This window comes from Arvicanthis niloticus, chromosome 26 (genome assembly GCF_011762505.2).
Source record: "Arvicanthis niloticus isolate mArvNil1 chromosome 26, mArvNil1.pat.X, whole genome shotgun sequence".
NCBI lineage: Eukaryota > Metazoa > Chordata > Mammalia > Rodentia > Muridae > Arvicanthis > Arvicanthis niloticus.
The window spans coordinates 7413718-7432853 of NC_133434.1; the positions used below are offsets into that span (position 1 = coordinate 7413718).

At 37.4% G+C, this 19136-nt stretch overlaps 1 protein-coding gene across 1 annotated transcript; it reads right to left on the reverse strand.

Annotated features, from left to right (window-relative positions):
- Positions 1-3498: 3498 nt before the first annotated feature.
- LOC143439009 (olfactory receptor 8G50-like) lies at positions 3499-10324 on the reverse strand. Its single transcript, XM_076924719.1, has 2 exons — positions 10065-10324; positions 3499-5888 (listed from the first exon to the last, which is right to left on the reverse strand). The coding sequence occupies exon 2, from the start codon at positions 5880-5882 to the stop codon at positions 4947-4949; it is 936 nt and encodes a 311-aa protein (XP_076780834.1). The 5' UTR covers positions 5883-5888; positions 10065-10324; the 3' UTR covers positions 3499-4946.
- Positions 10325-19136: the final 8812 nt, after the last annotated feature.

Here is a 19136-nt window from a genome sequence, read left to right on the forward strand (position 1 = left end):
CTTTTTCTCCACATTACTGAACTACTGATGCAATATCACCAACAGTACAGTCACCAAACCTAGACAATATTATGGATGCCAAGAAGTGCATGCAAACAGGATCTTAATATATCTGTCTCCTGAGAGGTTCTGCCAGAGCCTGACAAATACAGAGGCAGATGCTCACAGCCAACCACTGGACTGAGCACAGGGTGCCCATTGCAATCCCATAGGAAGAACAACAATATCAACCAACCAGACCCTCTAGAACTCCCAGGGACTAACCACCAACCAAAGAGTACACATGGAGCGACCCATGGCTCTAGCCACATATGTATCAGAGAATTGAATTGCTAGGCCTCAATGGGAGAAGGAGCTCTTGGTCCTGTAAAGGGTCAATGCCCCAGTGTAGGGGAATGTTAGGGTGGGAGTTGGGTGTGGGTGGGTGGGTAGGTGAGGGAACACTTTCATAGAAGCAGGTGGTATGAGAGGGGGTTTTCAGGGTGGAAACTGGGAAATGGGATAACATTTGAAATGTAACTAAAGAAAATATTCAATTAGAATATATTAAAAAAAGAAAACAAGAGACAGAAGAAAGAATCTCAAGCATTGAAGATATGATAGAAGATATTGATACAAGGATCAAAAAAAAAATACAAAACACAATAAACTGTTAACCCAAAAATCCAGGAGAGCCAGAACACAATGAGAAGACAAAACTTAATAGGAATAGAAGAGAGTGAAAATTCCCAAGTCAGAGGGCCAGAAAACTCCTTCAACAAAATCACAGAAGAAAACTTCCACAATGGGGAAAAAAAAAAAAAAAGTGTCTATAAAAGTACAAGAAGCCTACAGGACACTAAATATATTGCACCAGAAAAGAAAATCCTCCTGCCATGAAATAATCAAAACACTAAGTGTAAAGAACAAAGAAAGAATATTAAAAGTTGTAAGGGAAAGTAGTCAAGTAACATGTAAAGGAAGACCTATCAGAATTATACCAGACATCTCAACAGAGACTATAAAAGCCAGAAGGTCCTGTACAGATATCATGTAGACCCAAAGAGCATACAAATGCCAACCAAGGCTATGATACCCAGCAAAACTCTCAATAATCACAGATAGAAAAACAAAATTATTCCATGGCAAAACCAAATTTAAACAATATCTAGCAATTCAGCACTACATAGGATTCTAGAAGGAAAACTCCAACAGGAGAAGAGAATCTTCATGAAAAAAAAAAGAAGAAATTAATGAACTCACAACAAATACAAAAGGAGAGAATCATACGTCCATACAGGAACTAGCAATCATCTGTCTTTAATATCTCTCAACATCAACAAACTCAATTCCTCAATAAAAACCAAAACCTAACAGACTGTATAAACAAGCAGGATTTAACATTTCAGTGTATACAAGAAACACATCTCAATGGCAAAGACACACACTACTTTAGAGAAAAAGGTTGGAAAAAAGTTTTCCAAGAAAATGGTCCCAAGAAACAAGCTGGGGTTGCCCTTCTAATATAGAATAAAATAGACTTTGAAACAAAAGATATCAAAGGAGATGAGGAAGGACACTTCATTTTCATCAAAGGAGACATACACCAAGATGAATTCTCAATGTGAAAATCTATGCCTCAAATGCAAGAGCACCCACATTTATAAAATAAACTTTACTAAAGCTCAAAACACTCATTGAACTCACACAATAATAGAAGGAGACTTCAACAACCTACTCTCAGCAATGGACAGATCATGGAAACAGAAACTAAACAGAGACACACTGAAACTAATAGAAGTTATGAACCAAATGGATTTAACAGACACCTACAGAACATTTTACCCCAAAACAAAGGAATACACTTTCTACTCAGGACCTCATGGCACCTTCTCCAAAATTTACCATATAATCAATCACAAAACAAGCCTCAACAGATACAAGACGATTGAAATAATACCTTTCATCCAATCAGATCACTATGGACTAAGGCTAGACATCAGTAACAACTTAATAACAGAAAGCCCACATACTCATGGAAACTGAAAAACTCTTTATTTAATGATAATTTAGTCAGGTAAAAAATAAAGGAAGAAATTAAAGACATTTGGGAATTCAATGAAAAAGAAGATACAACATACCAAAACTTATGGTTCACAATGAAAAAAATACTGAGAAGAAACCTCATAGCACTAGGTGCACTCATAAAGAAACTGGAGAGATCCAACACTAGCCACTTAACAACATAGCTGAAAGCCATAGAACAAAAAGAAGCAAACACATCCAAGAGGAGTAGAAGGCAGAGAATAATCAAACTCAGAGCTGACATCAACCAGTTAGAACCAAACAGAACTAAACAAAAAATCAGCAAAACCAGGAGCTTGTTCTTTGAGAAAATCAACAAGATATATAAATCCTTAGCTAAACTAACTAAAGGACACAGAGGCAATGTCCAAATTAACATAATCAGAAATGAAAGGGAGAAATAATAAGAGAAATTGAGGAAATTTTAAAAAATCATCAAATATTAGTTTAAAAACCTTTACTTAACAAAACTGAAAATTCTAGATGAAGTGTCTGACTTTTAAGACAGCTACTATTTAGGAAAGTTAAATTAAGAGCAAGTAAACTATCTAAACAGTCCCATATCCCCTAAAATATTAGAAGTCAATAAAATCCTCCCAAACAAAAAAGCCCAGGGACAGATAGCTTTAGTCTAGAATAGTACCAGACTTTTAAAAACACCTAATACCAACACTCTGCAAACTATTCTATAAAATAGAACAGAAGGAATCTTACCAAATTCATTCTATGAAGCCACAATTACTCTGAAACCTGAATCACACAAAGACTCAACAAAGAAAAAGAACTTCAGACCAATTTTATGAATACTGATGAAAAAATACTCAATAAAAATTTTGCAAACTCAATCCAAAAACACAACAAAACCATCATTTATCACAATCATGAGAAGGCCTGGTGGTGAAGGAGCATGCTCTCAGAGATAGAGGGGGAAGAGGAATGGGATCAGGAACTATGGGAGGAGGTGCTAGGAGGGGAACAATGGCTGGACTGTATAAATATCCAGTTAATATGTTAATTTAAGTAACTATTTTTCTAAAAGTACTAAAAAATAAATGTCTTTTTTATTTTTTAATAAATGAGAAAAAAATACACAGCAAACACACTTTGTTGAGTTTGTCAAAATGATATTGTTTTGAAACTAAGGAGATATAAATCAAAGTTGTTTATGGAAAAAAAAAAAGCAAGGTATCTAAAATTAGTAAAACAAAATAAATAACACCTAGTAAATTGTGTTACTTTAATGGTGTATTCAACAACCAAAGTTTATAAAGAGAAGTTATCCATGAAAATTAAATTTTTATATAAAATTACACATAATACTTACATGACTAATAATACAAGTCAAGTTTGCAGCCTTCCCGGCCAAAAGAGACACAGTTAATAAGGTTCATTTTGTGTTAACATCAAAATTAAAATTATCATTAAGCACTTCATTTTAGTTATGGTTTTATTACTCTGAAAAGATACCATGACCATGGTAACTCCCATTTAATTGGAGCTAGCTTACAGTTACAGAGGGTTAGTCCATTATCATTATGGTGGGAAACATGGCTGTATGTGGGCTATATGGTGCTATAGAAGAAGGTGAGATATTTACATTTGGCTTCACAAGTAGCAGGAGATATGCCACATTGAGCATATCTGAAGCATAGGCAACCTCAAAGCCCATCCTTTCATGTCACACTTCCTCCAACAACGCCACACCTCCTAATAGCACCACTCTCTATAGGCCTAATAATGATTATTCACACACAACTCTATTAGGGTCATGCCTATCAAACCACCACACATATCTAGCAAAAGAATGGCTTGAAATAGGAAAAAAGATAATTTTCTGTCTTCTGACGTAAACTCACTGTAAAATATGAATGATCATTTTCTGCTACTGTGAGTATATTCATATAATTTCTAGAGACTAAAGTTCATTATGATCTGAAACACACTAAGGTGAAATTATTCTAGGTGAAATTGAATTCAAGTACTCATATTTTTCTACTTGGATATTTCTGTCCCATTTATGTTCTCTTCAATTATCAAAACTGTTGATTATATATATAATTTGTACTAGTATATGGTGACACACATGCCATGTAATGTTTACAAGCACTTGGCAATAAAAGTACATATATAGTTTTTTGAGATAGCAAACATATGAGATGAAGAAAAGCCACGTGTTATAGAAAAGCAGCAGCCTTTATTCTGATTTTTTAACGTTCTTTTTTGTTTATAGTTTTGATATTACAGAGTAAAGTAGAGGAAACATGCATGACAAAGAGGTATTTTGTCATATAGTTGAAAAGAAAGCCACCAATGTTCTGTGCCTACTACAAGATTCAGATGAAATAACAGGTGCAAGGTAATCATGTAAAAAAGGAAGAGAAAGAGAGAGACAGAAAGAGGGAGAGAGAGGGAGAGAGAGAGAGAGAAAGAGAGAGAGGGAGAGAGAGAGAGAGAGAGAGTTTGTTCATTGTGCTGGGAAGAAGAATAAATTTTTTTCATGCTGTACACACATTAAAGTGAGCAGGGGTACCGTGTGTGTTACTTAAATCTACATGCTCACGTTCTTAATGCAACATGCTTAAAAGCTTTGAAGCTCACAGGAATCATGAAGTCTAGCAGTTTCTAAAGAACTTCTAAGGTAGAAGTGCCTTATTCTAGAAGAATCTATCCCAAGCATAGACTAGAAAAGTCATGCTGCGGCTGCAACTAAAGTCTTCAGGAGAAGCCATGAAAGGTGTATTCCACTAACAGATCCTGGGACTTTCTAACGTGGATGGTTCTATTTGACACAGAACTAGTTTCTTGTTTGGAGCCTGATTATATAGGGCTAGGAAATAAGATTTGTAGATTGTAATTTGTATGTTTTTTAGAAGGTAAATACTCTACACATGAAACTTCTTTTGAAATAACTTATTTAGAGCAAGTTTAACATCCTTATTTCTCAGGCTATAGATCATGGGGTTCAGCATGGGCACAATAGTAGTGTAAAACACAGAGGACACTTTGCCTTTGTCTTTGGAGCTGACGGAGAAGGGCTGTAGGTACATAAATGCCAAGGAACCAAAGAAGACAGAAACGGCAGAGAAGTGGGAGCTACATGTGCTAAAGGCTTTGAATCTGCCATCAGTGGATTTGATACGAAGGATGCTAGCGATGATGAAGAGGTAAGAGCCCAGGATGGTCAACGTTGGAATAAAAATATTGAAAGCACTGAAACACAGGAGTACTACCTCATTGACATAAGTACTGGAGCAGGCAAGCTCCATCAATGGGAAAAGATCACAGAAGTAATGGTTTATTATATTAGCCTTACAGAAAACCACTCTGAGCATGCAGAGAGTATGAACTGCTGCACCAATGAAGCCCATGCCATACACTCCACCTACCATCCAGGAACAGACTTGGTAAGACATGGTGACATTGTAGAGCAAGGGATTACAAATGGCAGCATAGCGGTCATATGCCATTGCAGCCAACATATGACACTCAGATATAACAAAAGCAAGGAAGAAATAGAGCTGAGTCATACATTCCTGATAGGAGATGACATTCTTCAGGGCCACAAAGTTGACCAGCATTTTGGGGGTGATGACAGTGGAGTAACAGAGGTCAATGAAGGACAGACTGCTGAGGAAGAAGTACATGGGGGTGTGCAGGTGGGAGCTGAGCAGGATCAGGATGATCATGCCCAGATTCCCCAGCACTGTAAACAGGTAGATTCCAAGGAAGAGGAGGAACAGGGGCAGCTGCAGCTCTGGTTTGTCTGTTAACCCAGCAAGGATGAAGTCAGTCACTGTGGAGGAATTTCTATCTGCCATTTGCACCTGGATGTTTTATGGAGGAAGTAAGAAAAAAAGATGTTTATCTCTCTGCTCTTGATGTGCGACAATGAATTCAAGTTTTTCATTCTGGTTTTTCCTGTTTCCAACAGCTCTTCATGTATATTAACAGTTCAAGACTTTAACATGTGACATACAAATACATATCTAATGTATCTATGTCCATTTGTGTCCCATGAACATCCAACAAACAGAATAAATTTAATGAAGTTTTATAGAACTTCATGCCTATCTTGTAGATATTGCTTTATATCAAAATATCAGCACCACCCAGAACTTCTCAAACAATATCCATGGAAAACTTTCACCATAAATTAATAAATGAAACAATTTTTGACATATTTATTCAATGTTTTAGTGTAGATTCCAGATTGAGAATGTAAAAAAAATACACTGAAAATAAAGCTCTTTTAATTGTAAAGGAAGAAATGAGACTATTTCATCATCTTAGTAATGAAATATTCAGTATAGAAAATTCCAATTAACATGTGAAAAAATTTTAAAAAAAACATTTGTGTGCTTAGCAAATCTTAGAACAGAAGATTAAAAGTCAAACTCAACAAATATTAAATTTATTAATAATATAATAAAATTATAATTTGCTGATATGGACATTAAATGGCAGAAATATTAGACATTGCAATTAGAACTGTAAATTTCTAGGGAAAGGAATTGAAGACATCCAGAAAAAAAAGGCATCCATACTCATGAGTCAATGAAAATCTTTGTGAAAATGGACATACTTTCCCAATCAATTTCTGAATTAGTGATATCACTATTGCCTTCCTAGTTTTCTTTTAAATTTGCTTGCACATGAATTATTAACCTCATGAATTTATATTCATGAATATTATGTGATCCAAGAAAATGAGAAATAATCTGAAATGGCAGCATGAAAAACCTTGACCTCTCCCCTCTTGAATCTCACTGTAATACATTAATAGTTTGCATGGTATAGTAGTGTCATATGTATAGAGGTGCAGTCAATGTAACACATTTAACATCCCAGAAGCAAGTTTATATCTATAAGCTTTGGATGTAAGTGCTTTATGATAGGCAATGTAGAATTACGTTTTAATCGTATGATATGAGGTAATTATTGTTAATATGTAAGTCTCCAGCCATTCCGTCAAACTAATTCAAAATGGTCCATTGGAAGTAATTATAGAATATAAAGCTGTATCAACAGTGTGGGGGAAAATGAATAAAATTTTACCAATTTGAGATTGTTAATCTTTTCTAGATAAGGTGCTAATATCAGAACCTGTTATTTTGTATGTATTAGTGAAATGAATATTATATAAAGTCTAGAAAGATGACATACAACATGGAAAAAAGATTAAACATGGGGAAAATTTTTTGATAGTGCACATTAAAACTAGTGTAGTTTTATAATAAAAAGGTCAAATGATACAATTTATAATGTCAAAAATATGGGAATAGTCATTCTTCTATTAGACATGCACACTTAGCCAATCAGCACTGGAAACATTGTTGTTTATCACTCATTATTAAGAAAATTCAAATCAAATATATAGTGAAATAATGCTTCATGCTTATCAGGATGATTGCAATTAAAGCTGTAAGCATCACAAGGATTTAAACAAATTAGAATCTTCATATGTTTTTTGGTGGTGTTTTAAAATATTACAGACTGGAAAACAATTTAAAATATTTCAAAATCTAAACTAGGATGTTATTATGTATCCCAGAAATTTCAGCTAGTGACATGCCCACAAGAATTGAAAACATACATTCACCCAAAAATTTGTACAATAATGATTAAGTATAAGTACTCATGATATTATAAATTTGAAGAAAAACCCAGATGTTCATCCACTGATGAGTGAACAGGCAAGGTATACTTTTCCCTAAAATGGGACACTATTCTGCAATAAAGAGGCTTAAAGACCTTGAATAGATCATGTCTCTGAAAAGCTTGAAACACTGTGAGTGAAAGAGACCAAGAATGTAAGATAATAGATTGCCAAGGGCCATTTTATGAAGTATCAGGAGGCCAATAATACAGATAGACAGAAGCTCGATGTCTTCAAGGTACTGTAGAATGGTGAGGGAGGTACTGATGTCACTGCTCATAGTTAGAGTTTTATTTAGGATGGAGATGAAACATTCTACAGTAGAACATGATGGGGACTGCAAAATCTAACAGATATATTAAAACACTAAATTACATTGAAGAATGCAAATTTTATAATATGCCACACTATAGTATATATTTTAAAAAGTTAACATCAAACTAGAGTACTAAAATAGCCTGACCAGAAGAAAAATTCCAGCATATCCTTATACCTTTCTACCTGCCTGGAAGCCCTACTCATCTATGCCAACCTTGTGTATTCCTCATCATTTATACCAAATATTCAGGTTTTCTCAACATTGGGACAACTCTTTGTCCCACATTTCACTGTTGTGTTCATTAATCCATACTATCACAGGTTGTGTTTATCCCTCTAATCGAAAATTTGAAATAAATAAATACTGTCAATGCAAAAGGAGTTAAAGAGAGAAGGGAGACGCATAACTTAGAGCTTTTCTTTTGTGTCTTCTACCTGAGAAGAGTCATAAAGTTCAATCATCAATTAAGCACCAGGCCAGAGGAGGTTTCCATACTTTCAACTTTCCAGCTGCTACAGACTTGAATCAAATCAACTTTGGGTCACTAACCATTGTACAATGTAGTATTCTATCATTCCAGCACAAAGAATATCATGACTCATATTAAAGCATGTGTTTTCATAGTTTCTACTGTTTTTGCTGGTCACCTGACTAGTTTTCTTTGTTCTCAGCCTCTGACCAGGTTGTGCTAGAAAACAAAGGTTCTTAAAATACAACTTCCACTACAACTTATTGTGTCACTGTAGACATGGAACTAGCCATAGATGTCTGGCCCATCCCAATTGACTAATTGTTCTGAAATTAAAAATGATCTCATAAATTCAGTGCTTTCATTTTTGTGTCTGATTTAGTTAACTTTGTATACTGTCTTCCAAATTTGTCTGTGTTGAATTCTGCTACAAAGTTTCCTTTGGAGAAAGAGACAAAATTGTGTTCTTTTCAAAAAAATTAGTAATTCCACATGAAAACAACCATGAAATTACTGTGCCATATCTAGAATTAAAATGTTTATTGGATTTTAACAGACTCACCTGTAAATTATTAAAATAGTTCTGTAGTACCTTACCAAAACCTTTGCTTAATCTTTATAATCATTTCGTGAGTATTTCACAGTTATATCTTGTGCATGAAAGCAGAGAAACATATCTCATAGTTGTGTAAACACAGAGAGCATTTAAAATTAGTTGTTAACTTAGAAGTTTGTCTTGAAAAGGTGTTTTATCAAGAGGTTAGCTGATCATCATATGCAAAATATTATAACAGTTATAAAAATAATAATCAATACTTGCAGGATGGTAACTGCACAAAGAAGATATTGTTTGGATGCGAATGTGATCCTAAAAATCATTCAATAGTGATAAGCTGAAATGATGTTTTAGGTGTTGAGTATAGAGACAGGCACAGCACAGAGCTGCCACTCCTTGGACTACTTCAGTCTTGAAGGGAAAAGGGAGGTAGACTGCTTGATTGCATATTATTCAAAGTAAATATTAAAGTAATAGTTTTCATGTACAATATTATGGATCTATAACAATCATCAAAACATACCAGGGATTTCAGTGTTGGATTAAAACAAACAAGGTGTGTAAATGACGGAATAGATATGACCATAAGATTAGGAGTTTCTCGGTGACTTGAACGTGTGATTTAAATAGAGCATTGTAAGGTAAACCTATCCAGGAAAATTGAGTATTTGTATTAAAGTTAGTTATACTATACCTAATGATTCTGGTCAGGATCTGCCTGACCATTAACACAGATGGGGATTGGATGCATTATGTTGCCTCAGAGAAGATAGTAAAGCCAATTAGATACAAATTGTGTTAGCATCACACCCATCTATTAAGCATACATGAAAAATATTAGATTTAAACATAATTCTTTTCTTTCCTTCTGATACAGCTCTTCAAAACATGAGTGATCATTCTCTGCTACTTTCCTAAATTGTCTAGAGATTGGGTCTCAGACTGTCAGTCTCGTTCCAAGGTGCAGTGGTGCTAGGGGAAACTGAATCCGAGTGCTCACCTTTTCTCTACAGGCAAACTTCTCTCCCAGTTCTGTGTGAGCTTTAGAGCCAGCAACCTTCTCATGAAGTAGTTCTGTAGTAGGTAATGATACTTCACATAAAACCTCCCCAATCTTGTTCACTCGGGGGACCAAAACACAGATCTCAAGTTCTAAGTTGTCCACATATTATGAATCAAGTGCCATGATTCATGTTCTAATTTCTCAAATCAGTAGGATAAAGTTAAGGCAGTTTTGATGGTTAAAAGATAGAGGTATCATAAACAAATACATATTCATGATAATATATATATATATATATATATATATATATATATATATATATATATATTCTCTCAAGACTTCCTATTATTGTATGAACTGCATAGAGTGATGGGGAAGCTAAGAGCAATTAAAATTTTATCTTCCATTCCCTGTGTGACATTCTTATCTCCCTGGTGTGTGATTCTCTCTGTTTGGAAATAGTAGTGATTTTTAGGTTCAGTCTAGAAATTAATCCCTTGTAGACATGTCCTTATGAACCATATACGACACTGACTTTCAGGCTAAAAATAATTAGTAAAATATTTGAAGCCATGTCAATGTATTTCACCCTATTTAAGGTGTTGTGAAATAATGATTTTGTAATTATTATTAAATGTTATTCTTTTCATGTGTGCTTACTGTTTTCAACATTTCTTAAAGGATCCCAATTAATGATCTGGAGGACAACACGTTGACTTAAGTAAATCAGTAATTCAATGGTGATTCAGCAAAAACGCACAATGAACTTTTGTAAATATTTCAGAAGAGATAATAAATTACTACGGGAGTTGCTTTTTTTCCATAATGGTACGAGATCTAAATTCTGAATATAATATAACAAGAGACTAGAAATGCACCAAAATAACAAAGCAAAATAAAAGACTGTAACTAGTTTTCTTGAATTGTGCAGTAAAGATGAGCAATATGGTTTATGAGGTAAATGATATGGGGGAAACTTAAAACATAAAGTGTTTGTATTAATGATGTTTAGCTCATTCTAAACACACATGCACATTATTAATACATGATTGAAAACATGCCTCTGTAGAAGGTGAATGTATACACATGCCTCCTACTCAACATGATTGGATCATGGTTTTGTGATAGGGAACATGAAATTCTGAAACAAAATGTTTGAATTATAAGAGGGACATAGATATGATTGAACGGGGTTTGCTATAGCCAAGCTGCAACAGGTACATTTACAAAATAAATGTATTTGTAGTAAATATATATAAACCTATGGATCCAGTGGTTTATGTAAATCTGTAGGAGTAGAAGACAGACATATAACACAGAAAGACCTCAGATTATTTTACCTAAATGCTTTTTCTTCAAATGAATGGGAACAATTAGAGTAATAAACTTACCCATTCTTTTCTATCTCTTTTAATTTCTTTTTGTTTGTTGGCTCTCCTATTTATTTGTGATAAGACAATTCTTTCCCTATAGCACACTGTATTCTCAATCATAGGTACAATGTAATAGAACTGACACTTGACTATATTCTCAATTATAACTGTATCTTCATGGAAGCACAGCATATTTTTCACTCCTGTGTCTTGGAGCCACTCTTTTATTTTCCCCCATAAGACTTACTCTTTTAGACCTCTTTTATGAGTGGTATCATGAAGTGAATATCCATTAGAGGCAGACTTATTTGATTGAACATGATGTCTATTAAGATCTATATATGTCATCGCAAATGGCAAGAAATATCACCATGGACCCATGGGACTTTCCTAACAAGACTATGGAGGTTAGTTTAACACTTCAAAAATTGGAAAATAACATTTGGAAACAATAGAAAGTTATTTTCATAGTATTTTTAAAAGTAAATTATACTTAATGTTTTAATCAGTTTGCACTGACATAATTTTAAGGTAAAATTGCAATAAAATTTTAAATTAATTTGCTTTGGGTTATTTTAAATTCTTGGATGTAAAGATTACTTTGTGAAGACTATTTTTCTTTTTTTTTCTTTTGTTTTTTTTATTATTGGACATTATATTTACATTTCAGATGCCATCCCCTTTCCCCATTCCCCCCCTAGAAAACCTCTATCCCATGCCCCCTTTTCTTTTTGCATTTATACATTTTTTTTAAATGTTAGTCAAAGCCTTTATAAGTTTAATAATGCTCAATCAGAAGTGTAACCCAATACCTAACCTAGATATATCAACTATCTTTGACTGGTGGAGACACGTGAACATCTGCCTCCCTGTCTCCCCCATTTTTCTCTCTCTCATCATCTAGCTTCTCCTCTCCTCCTTCTCCTCCTCTCCTTACTCCTTCTCTTCCTCTCAGTACTCCTCCCACCTTAGCTCCTCCTATATATCACCCTTCCTGTTAAAATAAAGCTTTTCTCTCAAAATACAATTAAAGCATAATTATGCCAATTTGTACCAATGAGGTACAAGATAGTCCTAATATCCAGTCCATCATTTTGTTGACTAACCAGAACCTCTGTCATCTATCCTAACTAAAACATTTAGTTCTGAACCTGGCTTTTTCCTTGACTTTAGAATGAATGTCAGCTGAAAACCATCAACTCAAATCTTTTCTCTCACGGTAAATAGCCAGGATTGGCTATGAGACTATAAGTTTTCAATCCTGCCAGAAATCCAGAATGACTGAGTTAACTAAAATTGTGGGAAGCACAAAGCATAGCTTCTAAAACTTAGCCAGTTTATAGTGACCTCTGAACACCCGGACACTCCCTCTACTACAAACCGTTGGAGCATCTGTTCTTCTGCCTTCTGGCCAAGGATCATCTGACAAAACTTAGTGCTGCAGAATTATTAAGGGCTGATTACTCTGTCTAGGCAGATATAATCAGTTGACTATTCAGCAAGTGTGTCCTTTTCTGGACAGTAATTTTTCTGTAGATGGAAAGAGGCAATTCTTGTCTAGTGGCTGTCTCACCACAACTGGAGTAACTCCAAAGATGCTCAATTTCTTCTTAGAATTCAATACAGGAAGCTGTCAGGAGCAGACAGGTCTCTAATCAAAATGAACATTACTACATAAATGTTTGTCACATCAATTCTGTGGACTTCTGATATTTTGAAAACAAACTATCTATGTAAGGTTATCTGGACTGTTGCCTGTTAACTCCACTCAGCTATTTCTAAATAAAACATAGAGAATACCCTTATAATAAACTCCAAGCCATGAATTTGCTCTAGTCCCTTAACTCACAGGCTAACAATCTCAAATCTGTTAAAAAAGTTAAAGAAGGACTGGGTCTAAGCCTTATATTCCTAAATGTCTTATACATGTACAATGCCTATGAAAGTATCAACATTGATCTCACTTTTATATCAATAAGAAGCTCATATCAATGAAAATCTTAAATTTGTAATCAAAGTAAATTGGTGCCATTTAAGAAGTTATAACTTCATCTTGATAATAATTGTACAGATTTTCTACCAATAAATTATGGCTATGCAATAAATCCTAGCTAATCTTCCCTATTCCCACAAAGCCACTACTTTTCCCTAGAAAGACAGCCCAATATTTACCACCTTAGTCCCCAGCCCAGGGAATAGGGGCGCTGATTCTTCATTGTTGTGGCCTGAGCCGCCCCAAGTTTGGGGGCCAAAATGTCGGGGATCGCTCTATCAATGTTGGAACCTGCACTGCCAAAAGCCTTGGGGCTAAGTATTAGAGCCCACACTGCCCCAAGCTACTCCAGTCTTCAGGTTGGGGTTCAGCAAGAGAGAAAGTGAGGATGGACAGGAAGAATGGAGACCAGACAGAGTGCAATTCAATCTCGTTTATTTTTCACTCTTCCTAGTCCAAGTCCCAGGTCTTGAGTTCCTAGTCCCTAGTTCCTAGTCCCTAGTGCCTCCAAGTGCCTAATACTTAATAATTATTCTTCCGAGTTTTCTAGTCTAAGTGTCTTCTTCCTCAATGCCCAATTCCTACTCCTAATTGTACTCCTGAGTGTCTAATGTCTACTAACTGACTCCAAGTTGTACTCCCAAGTTGTACCCTCTAACCTAATTCCTAGTTCCAAGTTGTACTGAACTCTTCTGTCTGCCTCTTGCCTTTTATATGTCTCACTTCTAAGCCTCTAAGTCACACCTTTAAGTCATGCCCTTACGCCTTGTCTCTAAATCTGATCTCTAAATCATGCCCTTAAGTCTCTGCTCTAAATCACAGCTTTAAGTCTCACACACCCAAGGAAGATCCTGGGTATCTAAAGCAAGATGTCATCAGAGTGTGCTCAGCTGTTGTAGGCTATTGTAATCAAATCTCTTGTCAGGGTATATGGCTCAAGATGGCTGCAAGGATGATAGCCACCTTCTGTCGGCTCCCCACACTTCATTAACTTCTTCAAGCTGATTATGGGCATTGAGATATTAGAGGAGGAGTTGGGGCAAGAGTAACTTGATAAGCCTCTGACACTGTGCCTTCACTGCATCCAGATGGAGTTCCAGGACCTTGGAGGTTTGAGCAGGTCTGCTCAGCTTGCTTGATGAGTAGATACACCAAGGCTGTGTATTCTGCAATATACAATTCTCAAAACAAATTTTAGTATCAAGATAATTTTTTAAGAGGGCTGACATTTTATTAAAGATGTTGCTTCTAACAGCTTTTCTTCCCCCCCCCTTTTATTGGATATAATATTTACATTTAAAATTTTATCCCCTTACCCCATTCCCCCACCACCCAGGAACCCCTTATCTCATTCCCCCTCCTTCTGCTTCTACAAGGATGTGCAGCCACCTACCTCCCACTCCCACCTCACCACCCTCAGATTTCCCCCCCCCCCCACTCAGTGTTCAGCCTTCATGGAACCAAAGATCTCCTCTCCCACCTATGCCCAACAAGGCCATCCTCCCCTACATATACAGGTAGAGTCATGTGTCCCTCCATATGTGCTCCTAGGCTGCTGGTTTAGACCCTGGGGAGCTCTGGCTGGTTGGTATTGTTGCTCTCCTCATGGGGCCAACAACCCTTTTGGCTCCTTCAGTTTTCTCTCTAACTTCTCCATTGGAAACCCTTGATCAGATTAATGGTTAGCTGTGAGTATCTACCTCTGGGTATGTCAGACTCTGGGGGATCTCTAAGGAGACAGCCTTATCAGGCTGCTGTCAGCATTCACTTCCTGTCGTCCATATCAGTGTCTATTTTTGGTGACTGCACATGGGATGAATACCTTTGTGGAATGGTCTCCATACAACCTCTCCTTCAGTTTCTGTCCCATACTTTGTCTCCATATTTGCTCCCTTGGGTATTTTGATGCTCCTTCTAAGAAAGACCTAGGCATCCACACTTGTTCTTTCTTCTTCATGAGCTTCATGTGGTCTGTTAGTTGAATCTTTGTTGTTTCAAACTTTTGGCCTAATCTCCACTTATCAGTGAGTAAATACCATGTGTGGTTTTTTTGTGATTGGGTTACCTCACTCAGGATGATATTTTCTAGTTCCATCCATTTACCTAAGAATTTCTTGAATTCATTATTTTTAATAGCTGAATAATATTCCATTGTGTAAATGTACTACATTTTCTGTATCCATTCCTCTGTTGAAGGACATCTGGGTTCTTTCCAGCTTCTGGCTATTATAAATAAGGCTGCTATGAACATAGTGGAGCATATGTCTTTGTTATATGTTGGAGCATCTTCTGGGTATATGCCCAGGAGTGGTATAGCTTGGTTGTCCGGTAGTGCTATGTCCAATTTTCTGAGGAGCCACCAGACTGACTTCCAGAGTGGTTGTACCAGCTTGCAACCCCACCAACAATGGAGGAGTGTTCTTCTTTCTCCACATACTTTCCAGCATCTACTATCACCTGAATTTTTGATCTTAGCCATTCTGAGTGGTGTGAGTTGGTATCTCAGTGTTGTTTTGATTTGCATTTCCCTGTTGACTAAGGATGTTGACCATTTCTTAAGGTGCTTCTTGGCCATTCGTTTTTCCTCAGTTGAGAATTCTTTGTTTAGCTCTGTACCCCATTTTTAACGGGATTATTTTGTTGTCATCTAATTTCTTGAGTTCTTTGTATATATTTGATATTAGCCCTCTATCAGATCTAGGATTGGTAATAATCTTTTCCCATTCAAACTTATGGTTACATGTGTTATGCTTAAAAGGGCATTTGATGAATCATACATGTTGTTGTTTTAAGAAGAAGTCCGACCGCAGCTCAGAACAGACCACTCCAGACCATGCGGTTCCAAGGGGGAGGAGGTTTATTCAGTGGAAAGGGCAAAGGTGGGGAGAGAAGAGAAGTAGAGGCCGGCCATGACCACGTGGATTCGCCATTCCAAGATGGCGTGGACATCGTGTCCTCTCCACTAGTAAACAATTAACTGCGCAGCTGCAAAGGCAGAAAGCCCGCCAAAGTCACTGGCCAATCCCGAGGTGTAATATTGGGTGATGAGTGAACAGCCAATCAGAAGTGAATACGTCACTCTAGGGTGTATTTAAGTTGTGCCTCTTCCTGTCTTCAGCCCTTCCTCGGTCTTTCACGTTTGCTGATACAGATTAAAGCCTCGCTGTGGTGATACCCGAATTCTGTCTCTCGTGTACTCTCTTCCACGGGCAGAGGGGACACGGGAGATGCGCAGAACAGATACATCTCTGCAATAAAGTCTGAATTTGGTACCTCTAAATAATGGTTTAAAATGGCCACCTAATGGCACACGAGACCCAGTCATTTTAAAGGGTCTTCATACATACATACATACAGCAGTCTGGGAAATGGAAAAAAATCCCTATATCCAAGCATTCAGCTACTTTCGCTCTAATCCCGCCATGTGTTCTGCTTGTTCCCCAGTGATCAGAGTAACCATCCACATGGTCCCAGGAAAGATTTCTTGAGCTCAGAGCTAATCCTTTTCTTCCCTGACCCTCATTCTAGAGCTTGTCCAGGGTGAGACACTTTCCCTCTCCTCTTGAGACAGTTCCTTTTTTGCAGCTGAGTACCCCTGGCTGGGCCTGGACAGACTGTTCTCTCAGGAGCACTGGCTCCAAGCTCTAGTCCCTAGTGTGCCTCCTCCAGGGGTCAGGGGTCAGTTCTCTGCCTGCTAATGTAGGCCTCTTCCCCTCCTCCATCATTTGAGGCTGACTGTGACCACTGAGTTCAGCCAGTTTGCCTGAAAAGCAGCTGATCCGGGACCCTGCTTGCTCCCTTCTCCCATGGTCCTTAGCTTTACTCTGAGTCTACTTTATACATTCTGTCAGGGATCCTCTCTGAGATTTCTTTCCCCATATGTGCAACCACCCACACAAAGGCCTTGGCTGCATGCACAATCGAGGGAGGCTCTCTCTCTCTCTCTCTCCCTCTCTGCCCCGGGACCTATAAAGTGAGTGAGTGCGGTGCCTTCTGCCACAGGAGCAGCTAAACATGAACATTGCTGTGACATGCTTTTCCTTACCCACTGCAGACTCTATCCACCAGAGGCACTGGGCAGTGACTTCTGGCTGCTAGTAGGAAGTCCTGCCCTGCCCTGCAGCCACAGTGGACCTGACCTGCAACACCTATGCCCCCAGCTGTAGGCCCACAGCCCCAACCCGCCTGCCACATGATCCTATGCTACTGTTGCTGGCTTTCTTATTCTGGTCCTAGCCAACTGTTTCTTTGCTAATACAAGAATGTGCTTTTCTCTACCTATGTAACCTGCCAAGATACTTAAGACTCTTTCCTATATTGTCTTAATAGATTTTTACTACTGCTATTAAATTCTATTCAGTTACAATTAATCCTTATGGCTCTCAATCTTGTCAGAAGTCTGCTAATACTATATTTAAGTTTATGGCCGACAGAACTCCCAAAGCCTGTCACAGTTAACCTAAGATGGTTTCAGAAGACTTGGACACCTAGAAGATACAACTTGGATTGTATGAGATGATACGGTCACTAACAAATGCAGTGGACTAAACTGGATGCTCTGAGTCAAATGACTTGGCTAAATCAAGGTAAATCATTTCTCATGTCGCGCATATCCATTCCACAGAGAAAAAGCCCTGTGTCTTCTGTGCTTGAAAGCCAAACTGACTTTGCCCAAGAGACTATGGAGACCATGGGAACTGTTGGCTAGTGGACTCTGTCATTTTTTAAAATAATATATAACTGGTAGATTATTGTTTACTCTTTCAGACTTCTGACTACATTGACAGCTAGGCTTTCACATATATAATCTGTTACCTCATTATTTAAACTCAGTTGCCACCAATTAAATGCTTCATAGTTCCTCTTCTTGCTATGCCACTGTCCTAATATTATCTGAGGTCCTATAAACTTGCCTACCTCTAATAAAACATTCCACTATATGATCCAACAAAGGTTTATCTTAAAGACTGCTTGTGTTATTAACTCATGCTGTTATCTCTTTTTTAAGCTTGTAAGCTACAGGAAACCCACTCAGATCTACCTTTCATGGACCAAATAGATGCCATCCAGATAAGTAAATCAGCCTAAAGTTCCCACTTACTACCTATTCCAAAGGGTGGGATCCCTCTGGGTTTCAAATATACATCTTAGAAAAATTTTTCTTTCCCCCAAATGTACTTAACCTTATTCCCTACATCTTGTCACGTCCAGGCACATCCAGAACAGCTCCAGAGAAGCAACCTCTAGATGCTCCATCTCCTGTCACACACACAGATGCTTCTACTGGACCTGTTCCTTCTGACCTATCCTCAGATGGCTCCATAGACCCTGGACAGCAGGAAACAGCCAACTCTTCTAAGGTGGACAAACATCCCCCATACCCATTCTTCTGGGTCCCCCCTAGAGACACATCGCCCCCAATGTTAGAGGAAGTAGCCAGATATCACGACGACCCTATTCCTGCTTCGCCATCACCTCTTTCTAATTTTTCTTTTTTAATTAAACCAAAACAGGGGAATGTTAGTATTCTGTCTAAACTCCACCTCCACAGTACCTGGCAACCACCAGGTATCATCCTCCCCACAGTTACCTGGCAACCACCAGGTAGGCCTGGTTCACTATAAAAGGGGATGCTTGACCCCTCCTCACTCTCTTTATCTCTTACTCTCTTACTCTTATCCTCTTGCCTCTCTGTCCCCTCCC

Coding starts and splice junctions, on each gene's coding strand:
- LOC143439009 (XM_076924719.1), bottom strand. CDS start 5,882: ATGGCAGATAGAAATTCCTCCACAGTGACTGACTTCATCCTTGCTGGG.